Source organism: Chelon labrosus, assembly GCF_963514085.1.
Source record: "Chelon labrosus genome assembly, chromosome: 20".
NCBI lineage: Eukaryota > Metazoa > Chordata > Actinopteri > Mugiliformes > Mugilidae > Chelon > Chelon labrosus.
The window spans coordinates 21,245,025-21,262,008 of record NC_140353.1 but is presented as its reverse complement, the minus strand read 5'-3'; the positions used below and the strand labels follow the sequence as shown (position 1 = coordinate 21,262,008).

The 16,984-nt window shown below is 38.8% G+C and overlaps 1 protein-coding gene across 4 annotated transcripts in view; it reads left to right on the top strand.

The window, feature by feature from the left end:
* LOC311505536 (CAP-Gly domain-containing linker protein 4) overlaps positions 1-15,423 on the top strand; it is a 28,831-nt gene extending 13,408 nt beyond the window's left edge. For 3 of the 4 annotated variants that reach the window (XM_084569157.1, XM_084569156.1, XM_084569155.1), the window contains 9 exons: positions 1,850-1,985; positions 2,267-2,398; positions 5,290-5,385; positions 6,581-6,769; positions 6,950-7,081; positions 8,570-8,693; positions 11,656-11,720; positions 11,868-11,946; positions 12,289-15,423. In XM_084569157.1, the coding sequence (XP_084425283.1) occupies positions 1,850-1,985; positions 2,267-2,398; positions 5,290-5,385; positions 6,581-6,769; positions 6,950-7,081; positions 8,570-8,693; positions 11,656-11,720; positions 11,868-11,946; positions 12,289-12,655 (1,320 nt within the window). In that variant the 3' untranslated portion in view covers positions 12,656-15,423. The remainder of the gene's footprint in view (positions 1-1,849; positions 1,986-2,266; positions 2,399-5,289; positions 5,386-6,580; positions 6,770-6,949; positions 7,082-8,569; positions 8,694-11,655; positions 11,721-11,867; positions 11,947-12,288) is intronic. The other variant, XM_084569158.1, reaches the window with a different exon arrangement.
* Positions 15,424-16,984: the final 1,561 nt, after the last annotated feature.

Here is a 16,984-nt window from a genome sequence, read left to right as displayed (position 1 = left end):
ATCTTATTTTATAAATCTTATATATAGATGTATTTAATAAACATGTCTTATGTATTTTTGGTGTAATACAATGACTTAGTTTTGTCAAGAGTTTCAATTACACAATTATTTTTACTGAATAATGTAATTATACAGTAATAAATCATAAAAGGTCTACCCACTCGGTGCCACTCAGCTTTAACTAAAAGTAAATAATATAATATAGGACTATACCAAAGACACAAGCTTTGGTTAGATTTTCTTTGATTATTTCAGCCCTCAACCAAGAAAAAAAATAACTTCTAGTTGCTAAGCAACACCATTTTGGCATCCTTCCAGCAGTTAGGGTTGTGTCTGTCGGTTCATTCTTGTATATTATCAGCGTTTATCTGAGCATGTTCAAGTTCAGCTCCAGTTATGATACTGTTAAGTGTCTGATGAAAATATAAGAAGTTTTAAAAAAAATACTTGCTGATCTTCTTTGCCTGTGGGTCCTGTGTTTTTTTTTTTTTTTAAACAGATCTCACACAATCCATGTTGTGCACATCTGGCAGTACTAATCACTGCAATTATAAGCATTACTTAGAAGTCTCTCAACTAGTGAAAGTGTAATTACTGTCTTCTTTTTAAAATATAATTTATAGATACCCGTTTACCTTTTTAGCTTCAATGGTCTAACTGTTACATATTTCAAGCTGCCTGATTAGAGGTGTCATTTCTGTTCTTTTGTTGCTGGTATATTTTTCAATTGCAGTATCTTTGTTTTCATTATACTAAGTATTATGTAGCCCAAAGAAGTCCAGTAACACATTTTTGTTGACAAATGTCCTCTTCAAATTCAAACAAGTTCTTCACAATTGCTTATCATCCTACCCACCCAACTGTGTGTGGTGGTGTAAATGTATGTATAAATCTTTTCATATGAAGAAGCATGCTTAGAAAGCCCCGTAAGTAAAATAACAGATAAAATTTAAATAATAACCTGTAATAAAAAAAAAATTATATTTTTTTTCATGACATGGTGTATCTAATCCAAAATTTGAGTAAAATTCCAGAAATCAGTCCTTTTGTACTGTCTTGAAATGTGTCTTCAGACATCAGGCTGACAACATCAACCCTGTCCAGCCCTATTTTTTGTGGCGTGTCCCACATCATTAGTTGGACCCTGCTGGTGGCTGTTCAGCTGATTCAACATGTTGAGTTAGTGGCAGAACGATGCGAGAGATCTCCCTGATTAATGTTAGCAAATCATTGCCCATGGTCATGAGGTGAAACTGTAGTGATTTCCTTGACCCAAATGCCAAATAAGGATTTGTAATATTTTTTAAAATAACTCCACTTGAGTCTTATTAGATCAGGAAGTGCCTTTTCTGCTCGCAGGGCTCAAATGCTGTATGTGAAGTAAAGTCAGCCAGTATGTCCACGTCCATGTGTGCATAGTCCCAACTGCACACATGGACACAAACATGCAAACAGCAAGGAAATACTAGTTCTAGCCCAGTTGGCTGCAAAGGAATTAACCATTCATAGAGTTTTGTGCTACACTGAGAATGGAATTGCAGTGTGCCAAGTTGCAGAGATTAACAAATCAGAAGTCTTATTATCTTCCCTCCACTTTCTTGTTCAGTCTCTTGCTTTGATCTCTGTTTTCCATTTTAATTGTTTCTCTTCTGCAGCCTTAATGGACATAGACATACTAAAATGTTGTTCAGTTTCTGGGTGTTCTCTCTCTGACCTTATGCATGGTATGAGAATGAAATGACTTCTCTCAGTGCTTGGTGAACCAGCCAGTTTTCCTATTGCATGTCCTGTTTTTGTGTTGATTGGATGTACACATGTATTTCTGTTGTAAATATATGTGTGCATGCAGGTGGGAACGCTGCGGTTCTGTGGCAGCACTGAGTTTTCGGGAGGCCTCTGGGCTGGAGTGGAACTGGACAAACCGGAGGGAAAGAATGACGGTTCGGTAGCAGGGGTTCAGTATTTCACCTGTCGAATCAAACATGGTGGGTCATGCCACAGTTCTTAAAGATCAAATGCACTGACTCATCCACCAGCTCCCCCAACTAGTTTTAAAACTACTACCATTACTTATTGACTGTATAGAACTTAAAGTGCCTTGTCAGTTTTCCAAAGGTAACCTATCTATCCTAGGGACATTTCATCAGTCATTTTTGTCAGTTGTTAGTAAATTTGATTTACGTTATTGTTTTACGTATTTATCCTTCTGCTGTTCTATTTAACTTTTGTCATCTTCTGAAAGCTTTTGTTTTATGTTTTCTCACAGGAATTTTTGCTCCCCTATCCAAGATAAGCAAACCTTTGGAAAGGCAAAAAACCAGCACAACAAAGACATCGACACCCATTCGACCCCCTCGTCGTGTTGACCTCTCTCGCATTACCTCCAGGATAAACACAGGTAAAGAAAGAGTTGTACACAGTGAGAAAATGTATTTTATTTGTTTGGAATTCAGTGAAGTTGTAAAAAGTATACATATTGTGTGATACATTAGTAAGAAATTTAGCAAGTGGTTTGAAGCTGCGAATGCTGGTTTCAGCATGGGTCTTTCTTGTTCCTCTCTTGTCATTGAAGTTTTTGCAATACATTTACGAGAATAGGCTTTCCTGAGGAGCTTTGCCACAACTGTGTTACCGTGTAACTGTGGTAAAAATAAAAATAAGATTATCAGTGCATAACATAAACTACAGCGATGGTAAACTTGAATAGCTAGCAGGGCCCTGGGGGCAGAGAAATGTGTAAATTTGCAAGATGTCATTGGTAATCTCATGTCGATATCTCCTCAAGTTCCAACCGCCTGCTGCATAAATATAGTAGTACAGCTCACAGTGCTAGCATCAATTTAAAAGAGAAAAAAAATATTAGGGACATGAGGTATTCCATATTCTAGTACTGAAAATGACAGAAAAAGTGTTGATGGTAATATCCCCTCATTCTCCTCTAACTGGCCTGTATCACATAATGTTATAATGTTGTCTGATAACCAACTCCCTTGCTTTCTTTTTCTCTCTTGTACAACAGTCACCATATGTACAATAACATATACTATTTAAAAAAGACTATTTAATTTTTTGAGTAGGGTGCCAACATTAGTGCTACAGCATTACCATTACAATATACCCTGGATTGACTCTAGGCATTCATTGGCATGCAGTGGAGACAATACATGTAAATAACTGAGGGAGTCTCAAAAATGCAACCTAGACCTCTAAATATCAAATCAAGGACCAACGTCTAAACATAACTTGTTATTGTGCATTAAATACTAACTATTCAAATAATACACAGGTTCGTATATTCTAGCAATAAGTCTAGCAATGTTAGAAAATTTGTCAAAAATTTCATGACCCTGTGTAGTAAGTCTGTTGACTCCTGGTTGAAGGCCCATGTCCTAATGTAATTTATTCTTTGATTTCTCAAACTGTTTTGGTACCCAGATCGTGGTGAAGGGACGTCCTACCCCCTACCCTGTATGAGCCATGTCCCTGCATGGCAGGATTAATTGCATCTGGGTTTACATAATAGTTTTTAAATAGTTTGAAAAGTGGATTTTGAACTAGTGCCAAAGGACAATGTATAAATTAGATTGCTGACAAGACCTTGTTCTCACAGTCCTTGGATGCCAATATCCGCAACCTCCAACTAATGATGTCTGTACTCCAGTCACCTCAGAACATTGCAGAAATCCTGTCTTGGTAGGTCTTTGTGCTTCTCGCTGCCTCTATGGTTTGCAGCTGTATTGTGGTGGTGTAATATTCAAAGGTTTTGAAGGCCGATTGATCTGGGCGTGACTGGAATAGCGGACCTCAGAGTGGCTTGTGGAGTTTGGTGATTGATAGTCCAATTAAGGAAGGTTTAATAACTTGGGCATAGACAGGCTGAAAAGCCTGGCAGCCATTCATCACACGGTGTGTGTGCAAGTGTTTGTGTGGCATGCAACGCATGTGGGGGCATCTGAGTCTGTACTTCCATACAACCCAGGAACTAGGTTATATTTATGGACAAACACTTTTCAGAGCTTTTTTCAGCCATGTACAAGCCAAACTCTCAGAGCCACCTGTTTTACTGTCCCATCAGATTAGCAGTGCAGACACCTTGTGGAACTGTCACGTCTCAATAACCAGGAGAGACAGACACCGCAGAACGGCAGTCTGGCCCCCATGAGTGTGTATCAGCTGTAGCTCAGGCCTCAAAAGGTGGTGGAAACATAGACAGCCTCACAAAGCACAACTCCTTGATTCATAAAGCCTCAGTCACTGCTACAGTCAGCCACTTAAGTGGACGTCTGAATGTGGGAGGGATAGATAGAGTCAGGAGGTCACTCTCTTTCTAACAAGAAATGTTTGGTATTCTGAGTTGGATTGTAGTCTTCTCTTTGGAGTTAAAAGGAAAGACACAACTCTATCTCTGAGGGGATAGTTTCCAAGCTCCCTCTAAATGTGAACTGAAATGGCAATCAATAAATACCAGACTTTTTCAAAGAGCAATATGAGGTTTAAACTTACGACTTAAGAGTAATGTGAGACTGTTTGAAGATGGATGTTGATTCTTGTTGCAAACACCAAAAGGCTTTTGTCTGTTTAATTCAAGTCAACAAACAATATCAAAAGCTTGAAATTATTCAATTTTCTTGCAATAAAATCCTTAAAGAACATTATTATGTTTACTTCTGTAGGACATTCTCATTGTGTGCTGTTTGAGTCAGTACTCAAACCCTTTGAATGGACCGGGACCTGCTTGTCTCAGCATATTTAATTTTTGTCCGTTGGAGTAAAAGAAAAATATTTCTTATTTCACTGCAATGACAATGTCATACTGTCCTTTATTTGAATTTCTTCCTCTCCTCCTTGTTTTTTATCCTCTGTGTAGCTTTTCTGTCTCTGCCTTTAAATCTGCCACTCTTGGAGTGCTACGCTGTGTTTCTTTTAGCTTCCTCATTTTTAATTCCCTTTATTCAAACATGATGGACTACAAAAATTGTATTTCACACACTGAATTGAAAGATTTTTTTTTTTTGGTTGGCCACTTTACATGCAGACTACCTAAGTTCAAAATATTTCCACTTAAATGTTCAGTGTTCAGTATTTAGTATATAATTATGTGATAAGCAGTCAGTATGTCACCAATAGAAATGATATAGATGAATGGTTCTCTGGTTCAGCTAATTTAACCTGTCAAACCAAACAATATTAATGTAGTTTGTATTTGTCAAACTGACTTCTTCTAATATTGCTCTCTTTCTTAAAACAAGTAACTGTCTGTCTTGTTTGTGTGTGCGTCTGGTGGGAAAGGTTTAATTCCCTCTGTTAAAAAAACACCTGATTATCAAAAAAGTCCACCTGGTCCCCATAACGACTCAGAGGGAGACAACTCAGTCACAAAGACAGGTACTTGAGATATAGTGTAGCTGGCTTTAATGCACTTTGTAGCAAAGAATGTGGTGTGGGACTGTGTTTGTGCACTGTGGTTAAAAACCAGTATTCAAATCCTAAAGTTCCTGACCCGTGTTTGATGATTAATGCACCTTAATACTTGAATCCAACATCCTAATCCATCTGCGTTGAGTTCAACAGTGAAGGCAATGCAATTATTTTCATAAATCAGACTGACACGTTAATAAACCTCTGTGTATCCAGCATTAGTAATATATTTGGAGTTGAATCATAATTTAGATGGTAAGAATAGATCACAGAATGTGTTTCAGTGGCAGCAGAATGTGGATCAAAATTCTGTATAGTTTCCTCAACCTGAAAAGATGTGAGACTGAAACCAAGGCAGTCCATTCAAAAATGTCAAAATCAGCAACTTCCACTGTTACTTTATGTTCATCCGTGCTCTTACGGGCCCATTAGCCAGGGTTTACAATTAAAAACAGCCTTTTTTTCCAAAGGTTGAGAAGTTTTTTGGCCATCACTGTATGGGTTTCAATTTGTTTGTAGCTGAAGTTTCTCTTCTTAAAGCTCTTTGGCACAGATTTAATCAATTAGCCTCCAAGAGTTGGGCACTTAATAAACTTATGGCCTGTGAAGGTCTGTGAAAGTTAAAACTTAATGAGGTCCTGTGTCCAAATAGCTTCTTAACAGTGAAATTGGGCATCCTCCTTCTCTAACTCATTCCCTCATGCTGCGAGGGGAGAAGCGTGTTGGCTTTTAGCTGGACCTCTATAGCAGCATCCAACTGAAAGACTGAGCTCACTTGATTTGTGCTGCCTTAAAATGATGTGACACATCTGGTGGAATTCCTGAAAAATACTGGGGTAATTGTGTGAATCCCGATGCTATAGGCACGGTTACACTCAGAAGAATAAAATGGAAAATTAATGATGGAGACTGAAATGGATGGATGGTGGATTCATTATTAAGAGGGGAGGCACCCATTTCAGTGTGTGATTTTAGATAGAAAAATTTAAACATTCACAACTATTGCTCCAGTGTAGACTAGATGCAACCGTTTGTTCCCCCTTTTGACTGTAGTGTTATTGATTTAAACTGGTTTGGTCACTTTTTTGTAATGTCCCATTGTCCCATTATCTGACCCCCTGCATCCTCTATTACTCATTCCTCTGTATCTTTACAATGGCAGGTATGCTCTCCCGCTCTCTTTCCTCTTCGTCTTCTTCACTGGACTCTCGGCCAGGAGCCCGACCTCGTCCACTGCCTAGGCAACGCCTGCCTCCCAGGCAGCGAAGGGAGCGTGTTTCTCTGAGTCCCAGGATGACGCCTTCACCAGCCCTCCGCTCTTTCTCTGGCACTACAGCACTTAATACTGCAGGTCTTGTTAATAGATATTGTATACTTTATTATCTTAACACTGACTCAATAAAGTTTTGTTTTGCAGGAATTTCGCTGCATTAGGTAGTTCTTTTTTGTGTTGGCAGAAAATTATTACACCAAGGCCATTGACATGTGTCCTAAGAATGCGAGTTACTGTCTTTGTTTGTCTTTCTCCAAGGTCTTCGAAGTCGAACCCCCTCAGGTGGCTCATTGTGTGAGGGTTCTGATGTACGCCTGGGGGAGAGGGTGCTGGTGGTTGGCCAGAGAACTGGTGTAGTCCAGTTCTATGGAAAGACCAGCTTTGCTCCAGGTTGGTTGTAAAAATCGCTTGTCTCCCTGTGAAGGTTTCTGTTGAAATCACACCAAACTCTCTAATAGGTATTGACATTTCAGTTACATACTTTAATCATTCAGACAAAGATCTTATTCATTTTCAGTTTCTCTGAAAACATCAATGGACCACAGAGAATTGCTCATACATTTCTTAAAAAATTATTTTCATAAATTGTTGTGTTTTATTTCTGCTGATATTGGAATACTTGTATGAAAAATTTGATATATATTGTTAGTGGTGAATGTGGGCTCAAGGAAACCAAATCCAGGAAAAGCCACTTCAGTGTTGGAAAAATAGTGTCTCGATTTTTGAAAGAACTTCAACAAAAATGCTTCAAAGCCTATTCATTATCCTTTTAATAAATCATGCCTGTGTTTCTTTGATGTTTTTTGGGAAAACATAAAACATTCAAATTACTACAGTTTCCTTTATTGTTCCCAAACATACTATATATCCTGTTGTTTGTGGTTGGGCAGCTTGAGACCCAGTGATTTCTGGCCAGATAAGTTATAATTACACAGCTTAAGTAAACGACTATTAAAAAAATAAATAAATAAATTAAACCAACTTGACACCTTGTAAAAAATCCTTGTTCATTTCAAGGTTGAAGTTTTTGTTTCACAAATGCTGGTTTCGGCATTTTGGATTATCCTTCAAAATAACATTAATGAATGATCGTGATTAAGGAGACGTAGGGTTGTTTCATGAGCACTTTCAATCTGTCTTGATTAGTTTAAAAAAACATCTAAATTGTAATGGAAAAAAATAAATTGTACATGAGTCACGTGGATAAAGCGGCAAAATGAGGGTCACTTAATTTACTGCTGTGGCAATGGTTGATAAAAAAAAAAACTGTTGCTGAGCAAAAGCTGTTGAAACTCACTTAGCTCATAGTATTCATTGATATTTAGAAAGTAGTTGTGCGGAGGTGCATCAGTGTATCAGACATGTATGATTAAATACTAATGTATCTCAAACCACTGAGTGTGAAGGGGTTTTGGTTTTAACTTCCTCTTGATCTCTTAAATTCTATTGTCTTAGCCTTAGTGCGCTGAGGTTTCCATACCAAGGAAAAAGCAGCTATCTATGTAGAAAACCTGTTTATATCTCTTTTTGGATCTTGCAATGTGTTTTAAAGTCATCGAAAAGAGCGAGAAGAAAGATGCTTGGAGCTTTCTTTCTGCCTCTAATAGCATATCGTTATACAGCGATGACTGAAAGTTAGTGGACTAAACAGGTCTTTGTTGTTGGAACTACCTGAGAGGGAATTATGCAGAGTGAATTATACGCTGTGCTGAAGTGATGTTTTTGAAGTCAAACATACATAAAGCATCTCATATTTATAGTTGCTACAAAATACATTAGCAGTACACCACTCTTGTTTCTCATAATTTTTTAAAGATATATCAGTCTTTATTTAACTGATATGTGATTGATTTCTGGTCTGACTTTCTCTTGGGGCAGGACTCTGGTTAGGCATTGAACTGGACAAGCCAAGTGGTAAAAATGATGGATCAGTGGGAGGAGTGAGGTACTTCAGCTGCCCACCAAAACATGGAGTGTTTGCTCCTCCGTCTCGTGTTCAGAGGTGAGTGCAGACTCTTTAAGGTAGCTTAGCTTTTACACTAGTGATTAATGGTCCCTTTAGGGTTTTGCCAGTGCTCAACCACAGAAGTAAAACTGATTTGTCAAACAAGTATACTTAATAAATTCTTTGAAGTTCGGAGCGAATTTGACAATAGGCCCTGGAAAGCCTGAGGTTACATTTCATTGCCCTCATCAATATTTCTGATGGAACTAATGAGATCCTTTGACAGTATCATTTGTGTAAGTGCGGACATATTTGATTTTGCCCTCTGTGCGGCAAACAGCGCTCCTCTGTACTGGTGATTAACTAGAGTAAGAGCTGTCAAACGTGAGGCCTGCGGCCCTAACCCACCATGACTTCTCAATTTAATGTGGCATCTAGTAATGAGCCAGATGACGTCACCCCTTCTTTCAAATATTATAGATGATGGATATGTCAGGTTGCTTGTATTGGAAGACAATACCTTAGAACGTTACAAGCATTAGTTATTTAAATATATGGTATGGCAGCATTTTCTATTGCCACATCATATTTATATGGAATATGCTACACACCTACTCCCCTAAAGCTGCAGCCCAAATACTTCCCAAGTAGCTGGCTTTGATTCACTTTGTAGCATTAAGGCCAGCCTCTTAGACACCTCAATAGAAAAGTATATTTTAGCTGAGAGAATATTTTGACTAGAACTCTATTGACTCTGAGAAAGCTTTCTGCTCTGGTCTTACATTTGGGCATTCATACCATAACCTGACATATAATTACAGTAAGCCTAATGGCATGCAGAGCCAAAAAGCAGATAACTTGAATTATATACATTTCATCTGGTTGTGTTTTAGAATACTGCCATGTTGTCTATAATAACAGTGTATGCAAGTAAATAATAATTTCTCTGCGCTTGAGAAAATTGTACTGTTTGAAAGATTGTAATTTCATCTTGGAAGTTACTGGTGAAAACAAGAAAGTCCATTTTTGATATTCACATATATCTGTGACATGTTTGCTGGATTTTGCCCATTATTCATCATATACATGTTTTGTGTGTTTGTGTTTTAGTGTGTGTAGTAATACCAGTTTCATTAGCTGTGCATATTGACTGCTGCAGTGGGCAATGTTAGAGACCTGTTTAGAAATGTAAAACATCTAATTGAGGAAAAAAGACCCAGTGGGAACTTTGCCTGCTTTCTTATATTATTAATCACACTATTGGAGAGATTTGCTCAACCATTAACTGAGAGTTGGATAGTTGATTATGAGATGTCTTAGAATTTGAAGGAAAATCTGTTCTGTTAGGGTAAACAGAACAAAAATCATTGTTCATTGGTGAACATTTTAGGACTTTCTAGAACTCTCCTGGAGCAGAACAGAAACACAAAAAAGCTTCCTTTATTTACTGCTTTGTGGTGGAGTGATGGACATGATTTTCCTCCAAATTCTCCCATCAGTGTTGACGTTAGTTGGAATCTGGTGACTGTGAAGGTTCGAGCATATTATGTGACTCACGGTCATTTTTTCTTGGCCCTGTTTTCACTTATGGGAGGCAATAATTGGAACCACTCTCACATTGAACCCACGTTGACCAGTTTAAAATGTATGTGAACAAAGGCAAATCCACCGGAGGCCTTATTATTTCTGCACATCAGAGTGGCCTTGCTTACAACACGGACAAGTTTCCACTCGATAACACAGGCACTGAGTTATACAGCGATCAGGCATAACATTATGACCACCTTCCTAATATTGCATAGGTCTTCCTTGTGCCTCTAAAACAGTTGTGACTCATCAGAGAATGGACATGGGCCTTCTGAGGGTGTCCTGTGGTGTCTGGAAACAGGATGTTGTTAGTGGGGGGAGTGTTTCATGCTATGGGGTGGGGGTGTCTGGTCTGGTCTAGGTGGGTGCTACATGTCTAAGTAACATCCACATGAATGCCAGGTCCAAAAGTTTCCCAGCAGAACATTGGATTGTCACAAGATGGTCAATGTTATTTACCTCTCCTGTCAGTGGTTTTAATGTTGTGGCTGATCAGTGTACATTGTTATAAACAATATACAACTTTTTTTGTGAGAATGGAAAAAAAAAAAGTTTTACCTTTTTTTCTGGATGGCACATTTACAGCACAATTCCTCCCATGTATGTGTATCATAGCTAGATTAAAGCCAGTATACTTTAAAAAAGCAGTTGACAGTAAACCACTGAATGAACAAGCTATAAAAGAATTATCAGAATTGATAGACAGCTGGTTGTTTCTAGGTTTAATAAAGCTCCTCACCTTTCTTAGCCACTTTGCCTCATATCAGGTGCACCTGCTGCATGGCATTTTCCTCTTCTGTTCCCAGATCTTCATTGTTCTCTCTATTATCTTGCTGCTCTAAAAAACATGTTTATGCCTTCCATGAGGTAAAGGTTGCTTTTTGGGAAGTCGGCCTGTGTTTTCACCATCCTGTATTCATGTTCTTCTTCTCTCCATTTTCTTAATTAACCCTGGGGTGCAGAGTGTGTTCAGCTGAGCACATGCTTTCGTGCTGTCTAATGAAGAATATCACATTCTCTCCATTGAGGAGCTTGCCTTTCCTTCTCTTTTCTTTTCCTGTCAGCAGCTATCACAACTCATTAGGAAAACACACACACAAATGCTATTCTCATCCCTTAAAAGACAAGGGAACCCTTTTTTCTTCTTTAGCTCATTTCTCAATATCGCCTCTCTGCCTTTCAATAGCTTCCAGAGTTGTAATGTAACAATGAACATCCTATAGTGGCTGGACAGGTGGTCTTGTGCCAGCAGCAGTGTTTTTTTTTTTTTTTAATTTGAGCTAATTTCAGAAAGGTTGTCATCATCATAAACTCGATGAGGAATTTTATAGGTGGACATTATAATATGCAGTATATTGTTATAAACTTTGGAAAAGAATCAGTGAAAGTTTTGCGCAAAAGGTAAAAAAGGTTTCTTTTTTGTTACTCTCAGGATCCATGGATCGGTTGATTGCCTTTCAGAGCTCACCTCCTCACGACTCAGTCATCCTTTCAGTGGTGAGACCCTTTTGTAGCTTACTTTTTTTTACTTTTGTAGATTTATTTTTAATGCGTCTTTTCATTTATTATTCTGTGAGTGCCTTGGAAGTCATTCTTATGCAAGTGTCTGTGTGGGAGCCCTTGACTCTTGTGATTGCTGTGCAGGGACAATTCGTCGCAGTTTCAGCACATCATCGGCCATCGCCGCTCCAAAGGAGACAAGCAGAAGAAGCCCTGTTTCCAGGTGTGTCTCTCTTTTCTGCACATCCCTCTCATTTTTCCTCCCCATGCTTTTCAGCTTCATCGTAATCCCCTCTAGCCGTGGCAGAATCAGTACTGATCAGAAGCAGTGGTATTAGTCAGCAAAAGGTTCCTTTCTTAAATGGCTAATGCATGATTGTGATTATAATGAGAGAGAATAAGAATTGAAGATCTTTCCCTCAAACACCAAGCCACCACGAATCTCCCTACTTTTGATATATTCTTTCACACTGCATACCTTTTCTCATAAATCTTTCTTGGTGTATTTTTTTTTTCTGTGCTCCCACAATCTCACAACAACAAAAACAACTAAAAAAAACAAAAGGAGTCGTTCCAACCCTCACCGTCGGCGCTGGAGCACCCTCAGCGGCGGTAGCGGCAGCATTCCAGGAAGCACAGCAAGGTCCAGTCCTTCACCCAGCTCTGACGGACAGGTCTGCCTCCACGTGGGCATGCAGGTCCTGCTGAACAGCGCCAATGAGATGGCGTTCATCCGTTACCTGGGCACGGCGGACTTCGCCCCAGGCCTTTGGCTTGGTCTGGAGCTCCGAAGCCCCAAGGGCAAGAATGATGGCTCTGTGGGTGGCCGCCGCTACTTCACCTGTCGGCCCGGCCACGGCGTTCTGGTCCGTCCCAGCCGTGTCACCTATCGTGGCATTAATGGTTCATGCTTGGTGAAAGAAAACAGCTGATATCTATAGCTAATGGAGGGTGTGGGTGGGCTTTGACCATCTGTTTATGATCCGTTCGCTGAAAGCTGGATCAAAGTTTAACTTTAAACATCTCCATCTTTTTCCATTATCCATCAGTCATTTTCTAATTCATATTCTCTGTACTGTCCAGAGATGTTGTGAGTTACAGGAGTCAAACCAATTACCAAGCATATTAGTTTTTGAAAAGTGTAGGTGAGAAAGCACTTTATAAAGTTAACTTTAAATTAATAAGATTAGTTTTTGTGGGGGCGGTCTTAATAAGACATAAACACTGCACTACTGTTAATCTGATTGCACTGGCAAACATTGATATGAAAGATTAGAATAGGATAACATGGATGGTATGGATGTGCACACATTAAAAATGATTTCTATACCCAAAGTTAATTTTAACTTCAAGTAAGATTGTTATCTTATAATTTAGGTGATAATGTCTTTGTCAAACCAAAAGTGTGCATGTGTTGATGTGTGTGTGTGTGTGTACGGCTGCATGTATATATTAAGAGCACTTTGAAACGAGGGAGACTAATTGATTGATTTTTACCAGGGTTGCCAAATGACTTTCAGATAATTGACAGATGCTGAATCAAACCTGGATTTAGACTTTATAAATGAATATGAATTAAACAGGATTTAATTAAGCTCAGACCTCCATCAGCCTCCATCAAAGTACGACTGCAACAACAGAAGCTGTCTCCTCCTGTGTACATCAGTCTCTGCCACACACTGTCTATTAGCTTGATGCAGATAAATGATGGTTCCATTGTGCTATGGAGTAGCAAAAACTTGCTATTACCAGTTTGACAGATTCCCTTATGTTTAGCAACAGACTGAAACCGTTGTTGGGTTCAGGCTGGAATTTAAAAATAATAACACATCACTCAGACGACACACTAAGTATCGGTGTTTCTGTCGGATCAGGAAAAAAAAAAAATGATTAGACATGAACTGATTTTTGTGGAGAGCGGCGTGAGCTTCACTGTGATAAATGTCATTTTCATTATGATCTTGGACATATCTCATTGAGATTCTGTACATCTGTACGGTCACTATCATTTTGAACCGTCTGATCTCCGAATGTCCGTTAATAAAAGCGAGATTTGAGTGAGTGAATTTAAAAGTCCTCTTGTATGAGCCCAGCTTTGGTGTTGGATCTACTTTTCAGTAATGTATGGTATTATTACATTTGTTGAAGAGATAATTGTATTTGGTGCTTAATTATAGTGGCTCGACACAGGAAATATGCAATCATCCAGAAGTTTCAAGGATAGAGTTTCCTATCTGATTAGAGCAACTCAGCAGAGAACAAGCCATTGATTGTGCATGTGGAAAACAGGCCTGCTATTCAGTAAAACACTCATGTACCATCCAATTAGAGCATGTAGGCCACAACAGTAGCTGTAGAGTCCCCAGGGGCCTTTTCTCATTGATCTGTCTGGTCAGGGCCCTGTGATTGAAAAGCAGTGGAGGTAAGGGTTGTCAGAAATATTCGCCACAGATGAAATAAGTGGACAAAATGTCTTTCCAGCTTCTTATAGATATATTTACACTTAACAATGCTTTTCATTTAAGTTAAGGACATACTTGGTGATTATTTCTGTTACATGTAAGTATTCCACATTTCAAATCTCATCTCTAGAAATGTGTCTCATTTATTGATGTGTCTAAAGGGTATGAAAGTCTTCTTGTGGGTATTTTTCCCCCTACAAGTCCTGATATGTATATCTGAGGTGTGGATGTGTGAGAGGGATTTTGGTCCGATACATGGACAAAATGGTATTTGTAAAATAAAATAAAAGATTATATTCTAATGACATCTCTCGAGCCTTTGCCTTCTTTATATCTCTGCTTTATTGAGTGTGGCTGCACTAATGAGTAAAAAGCTTGCTTAATGTTCTTGGAATTGTTCAGAAAAAGCAGACAAGAGTTGTCTTTAGTGACCAAAAAGGAAATCACACGAGCACGCTGAAATGGTCACACGTCTGTTCACTTACCATCCGATTCCGCTGGGACTCCTCTCTGTCAGAGCTGTAGAAGCCTGGCGCTGGAGTGGCATTGTTTGCTCACTGCCAGCCTCGGTACGCAAATTCAAGTTTGAATGGGAGTGACATATCCTGTTATGCCATGATTGTGGAACAAATAGATGTCTGAATGCTTGTTTAAAATTGTTTCAATGCTTATTGTTGCTTATTTTTATAGTCCAAACCAAGGGAAAGGATCCAGGGAAGCAATGTTTGCCCATCCAAACTACTGACTGACAAAGTGATTCAGAGTTGAGAGTGAAACTGTCTATAAAAGAAGTTCAATTAGACCCAATAATACCTGAAACATGATTAGAATTGCCACATTATGAGTACCAGGAGACTCTTTTGTTGTGCCCCGTGCCTTTGCTAGATGTTAAACTTCTATCCACTGTTTTATTGTAATCTTTCTCTCATACTAACGAGAATAGAAAGTGAAGTTTACACCAGCACACAATCTGGATCAGATCAAATCACATGTAGACAGAAGAGGCACGCTTGTAGAACATCCTCCAGAACTAATGTTTGCCAGGACATTGTCCAACTATTTTGTCAAAAGTGGGAGAAAAACTTTAATAGAGAAACAAAAATAGCTTGCCAGGGAATGGAAATCTATTTTGCCTCAGTCAAAGAGGAGATAAGGTTACTATCACATTAATGTCATGCCAGAGCTATTGTAATTAAACGCTTTTAAATTGTGTTCGGCAACAGTAATTCATTATTATTGTATATATTACTTTTTTTTTTTAAAGCTTAGTCATATATAGTGTAATATTGTCAATGCACTGTATTGTAATACTTGCACCAACCATTATACTTTCGGGAATCGTACAACTAACTTTCAGCGTTCACATATTGTTATCAACATGGCACATTTGTGATACACATCCACATCTGTGGGTCTCTGGTCTGAGCAGTCTGTGATAATTCTCAGTCATCCAGATCATTGTATGTTTAAAACAAAGGCAACTGGGGTGTTCTTGAAGGCGTTTCAGGACTTATTCAAATGGATGTTCACATGTAAAGAGTGAAGAAGCAACTTCAAGAAGACTCCGATTGCCTTTGCTTTAGCTCAGTTTTATCTTGGTCCATATCACAGCACACTAGGAGAACCAACTAACATGCCTTCTGTGACGGAGGCTGGTCTTAAGGACAAAGAAAATGAATATTGTTGATCTGCCACACTTGGTTCGGCCTGTCAGACTTCATATTCAGTACATGTGTTTGGATTCTACCCTGCTTGTGGAACAGTTTACAGTCCTCATGTTGTTAGTGGAGAGGTTTTGCCACGATAGCTAGCTTTGTACACTGTGATTTGTTAGTGAAGTTCTCAGTTCATGTCGTCTAATTCTAACATGCATTTCTTTTTTATATATATTCTTATATTCAGACGTACTGCAGTTCAGTTTGTGCATGTGTTAAGTGTTTGAAGGTTGAGCTTTTTTTAGGGCTCATGTATTTGAGTTATCTGTGAGATTGTTGAGCTCTGGTTTCATCGATTTTCACCTGTTGCTCAGTAGAAGGTGATGATGGCTGATAACAGATCACTGTAGCATACTCTTCCTACTATGAAGAGGAACAAGAAAGGTCAGTCGCTAGAAATGGAAAATGTATTTTAACTTGGTAGCAGTTCTATAAACACAGATAAATCAGCGGTTTATTTTCTGTATACACATTTAGCCTTGCTATAAATTCTACCTTTGCAGAGTTGATCGTTTTCACTTCCTGCTGTTAAGAGGTGAACATTTTATCCTTGCCATATACGTAACTCTGGGTAAATGTTCTCTGTGCTGGAACATATTCTTTAACATTACAAACTGACCTCTGAGTCTCTGCCCCATGTTTATTATGGTGACTCTTTTAGTCTTTTAGGAAGTCAGTCTGAAATGGAAAGAAGGTGCACATGCTGTGTCACATTGTTGTTGTTATTAGTGCAAATGCTTATGTAAATGACATAAAAATGGAAACCGAGTCGCTGTGAGCAGCTTGCAGAGAGCGCCATTTGATGAGCAGAGTTGTGAGAGTCGCAGCGATGCTTTTGAATTCAGCGTCTGCATAGTGATGTCTTTGTTTTCTAAAAAAAAATCAAAGCAGGACAAATGCTTTCGGAGCAGTGGAAAAGCCCTCCATGTGACACAGTTTTTGCTGTCTGACTTCCAAACCGTTGTGTAACATATTTGTGCGTTAAAGCTCTGTGAGAAGTTGTATCCTCTGGTTTTGAAGGAATGTGAAACACAAATCCAGCCCAGTTCTTCTTTCTTTTAAAGCCTTTGCTGCAGGGAGTTAT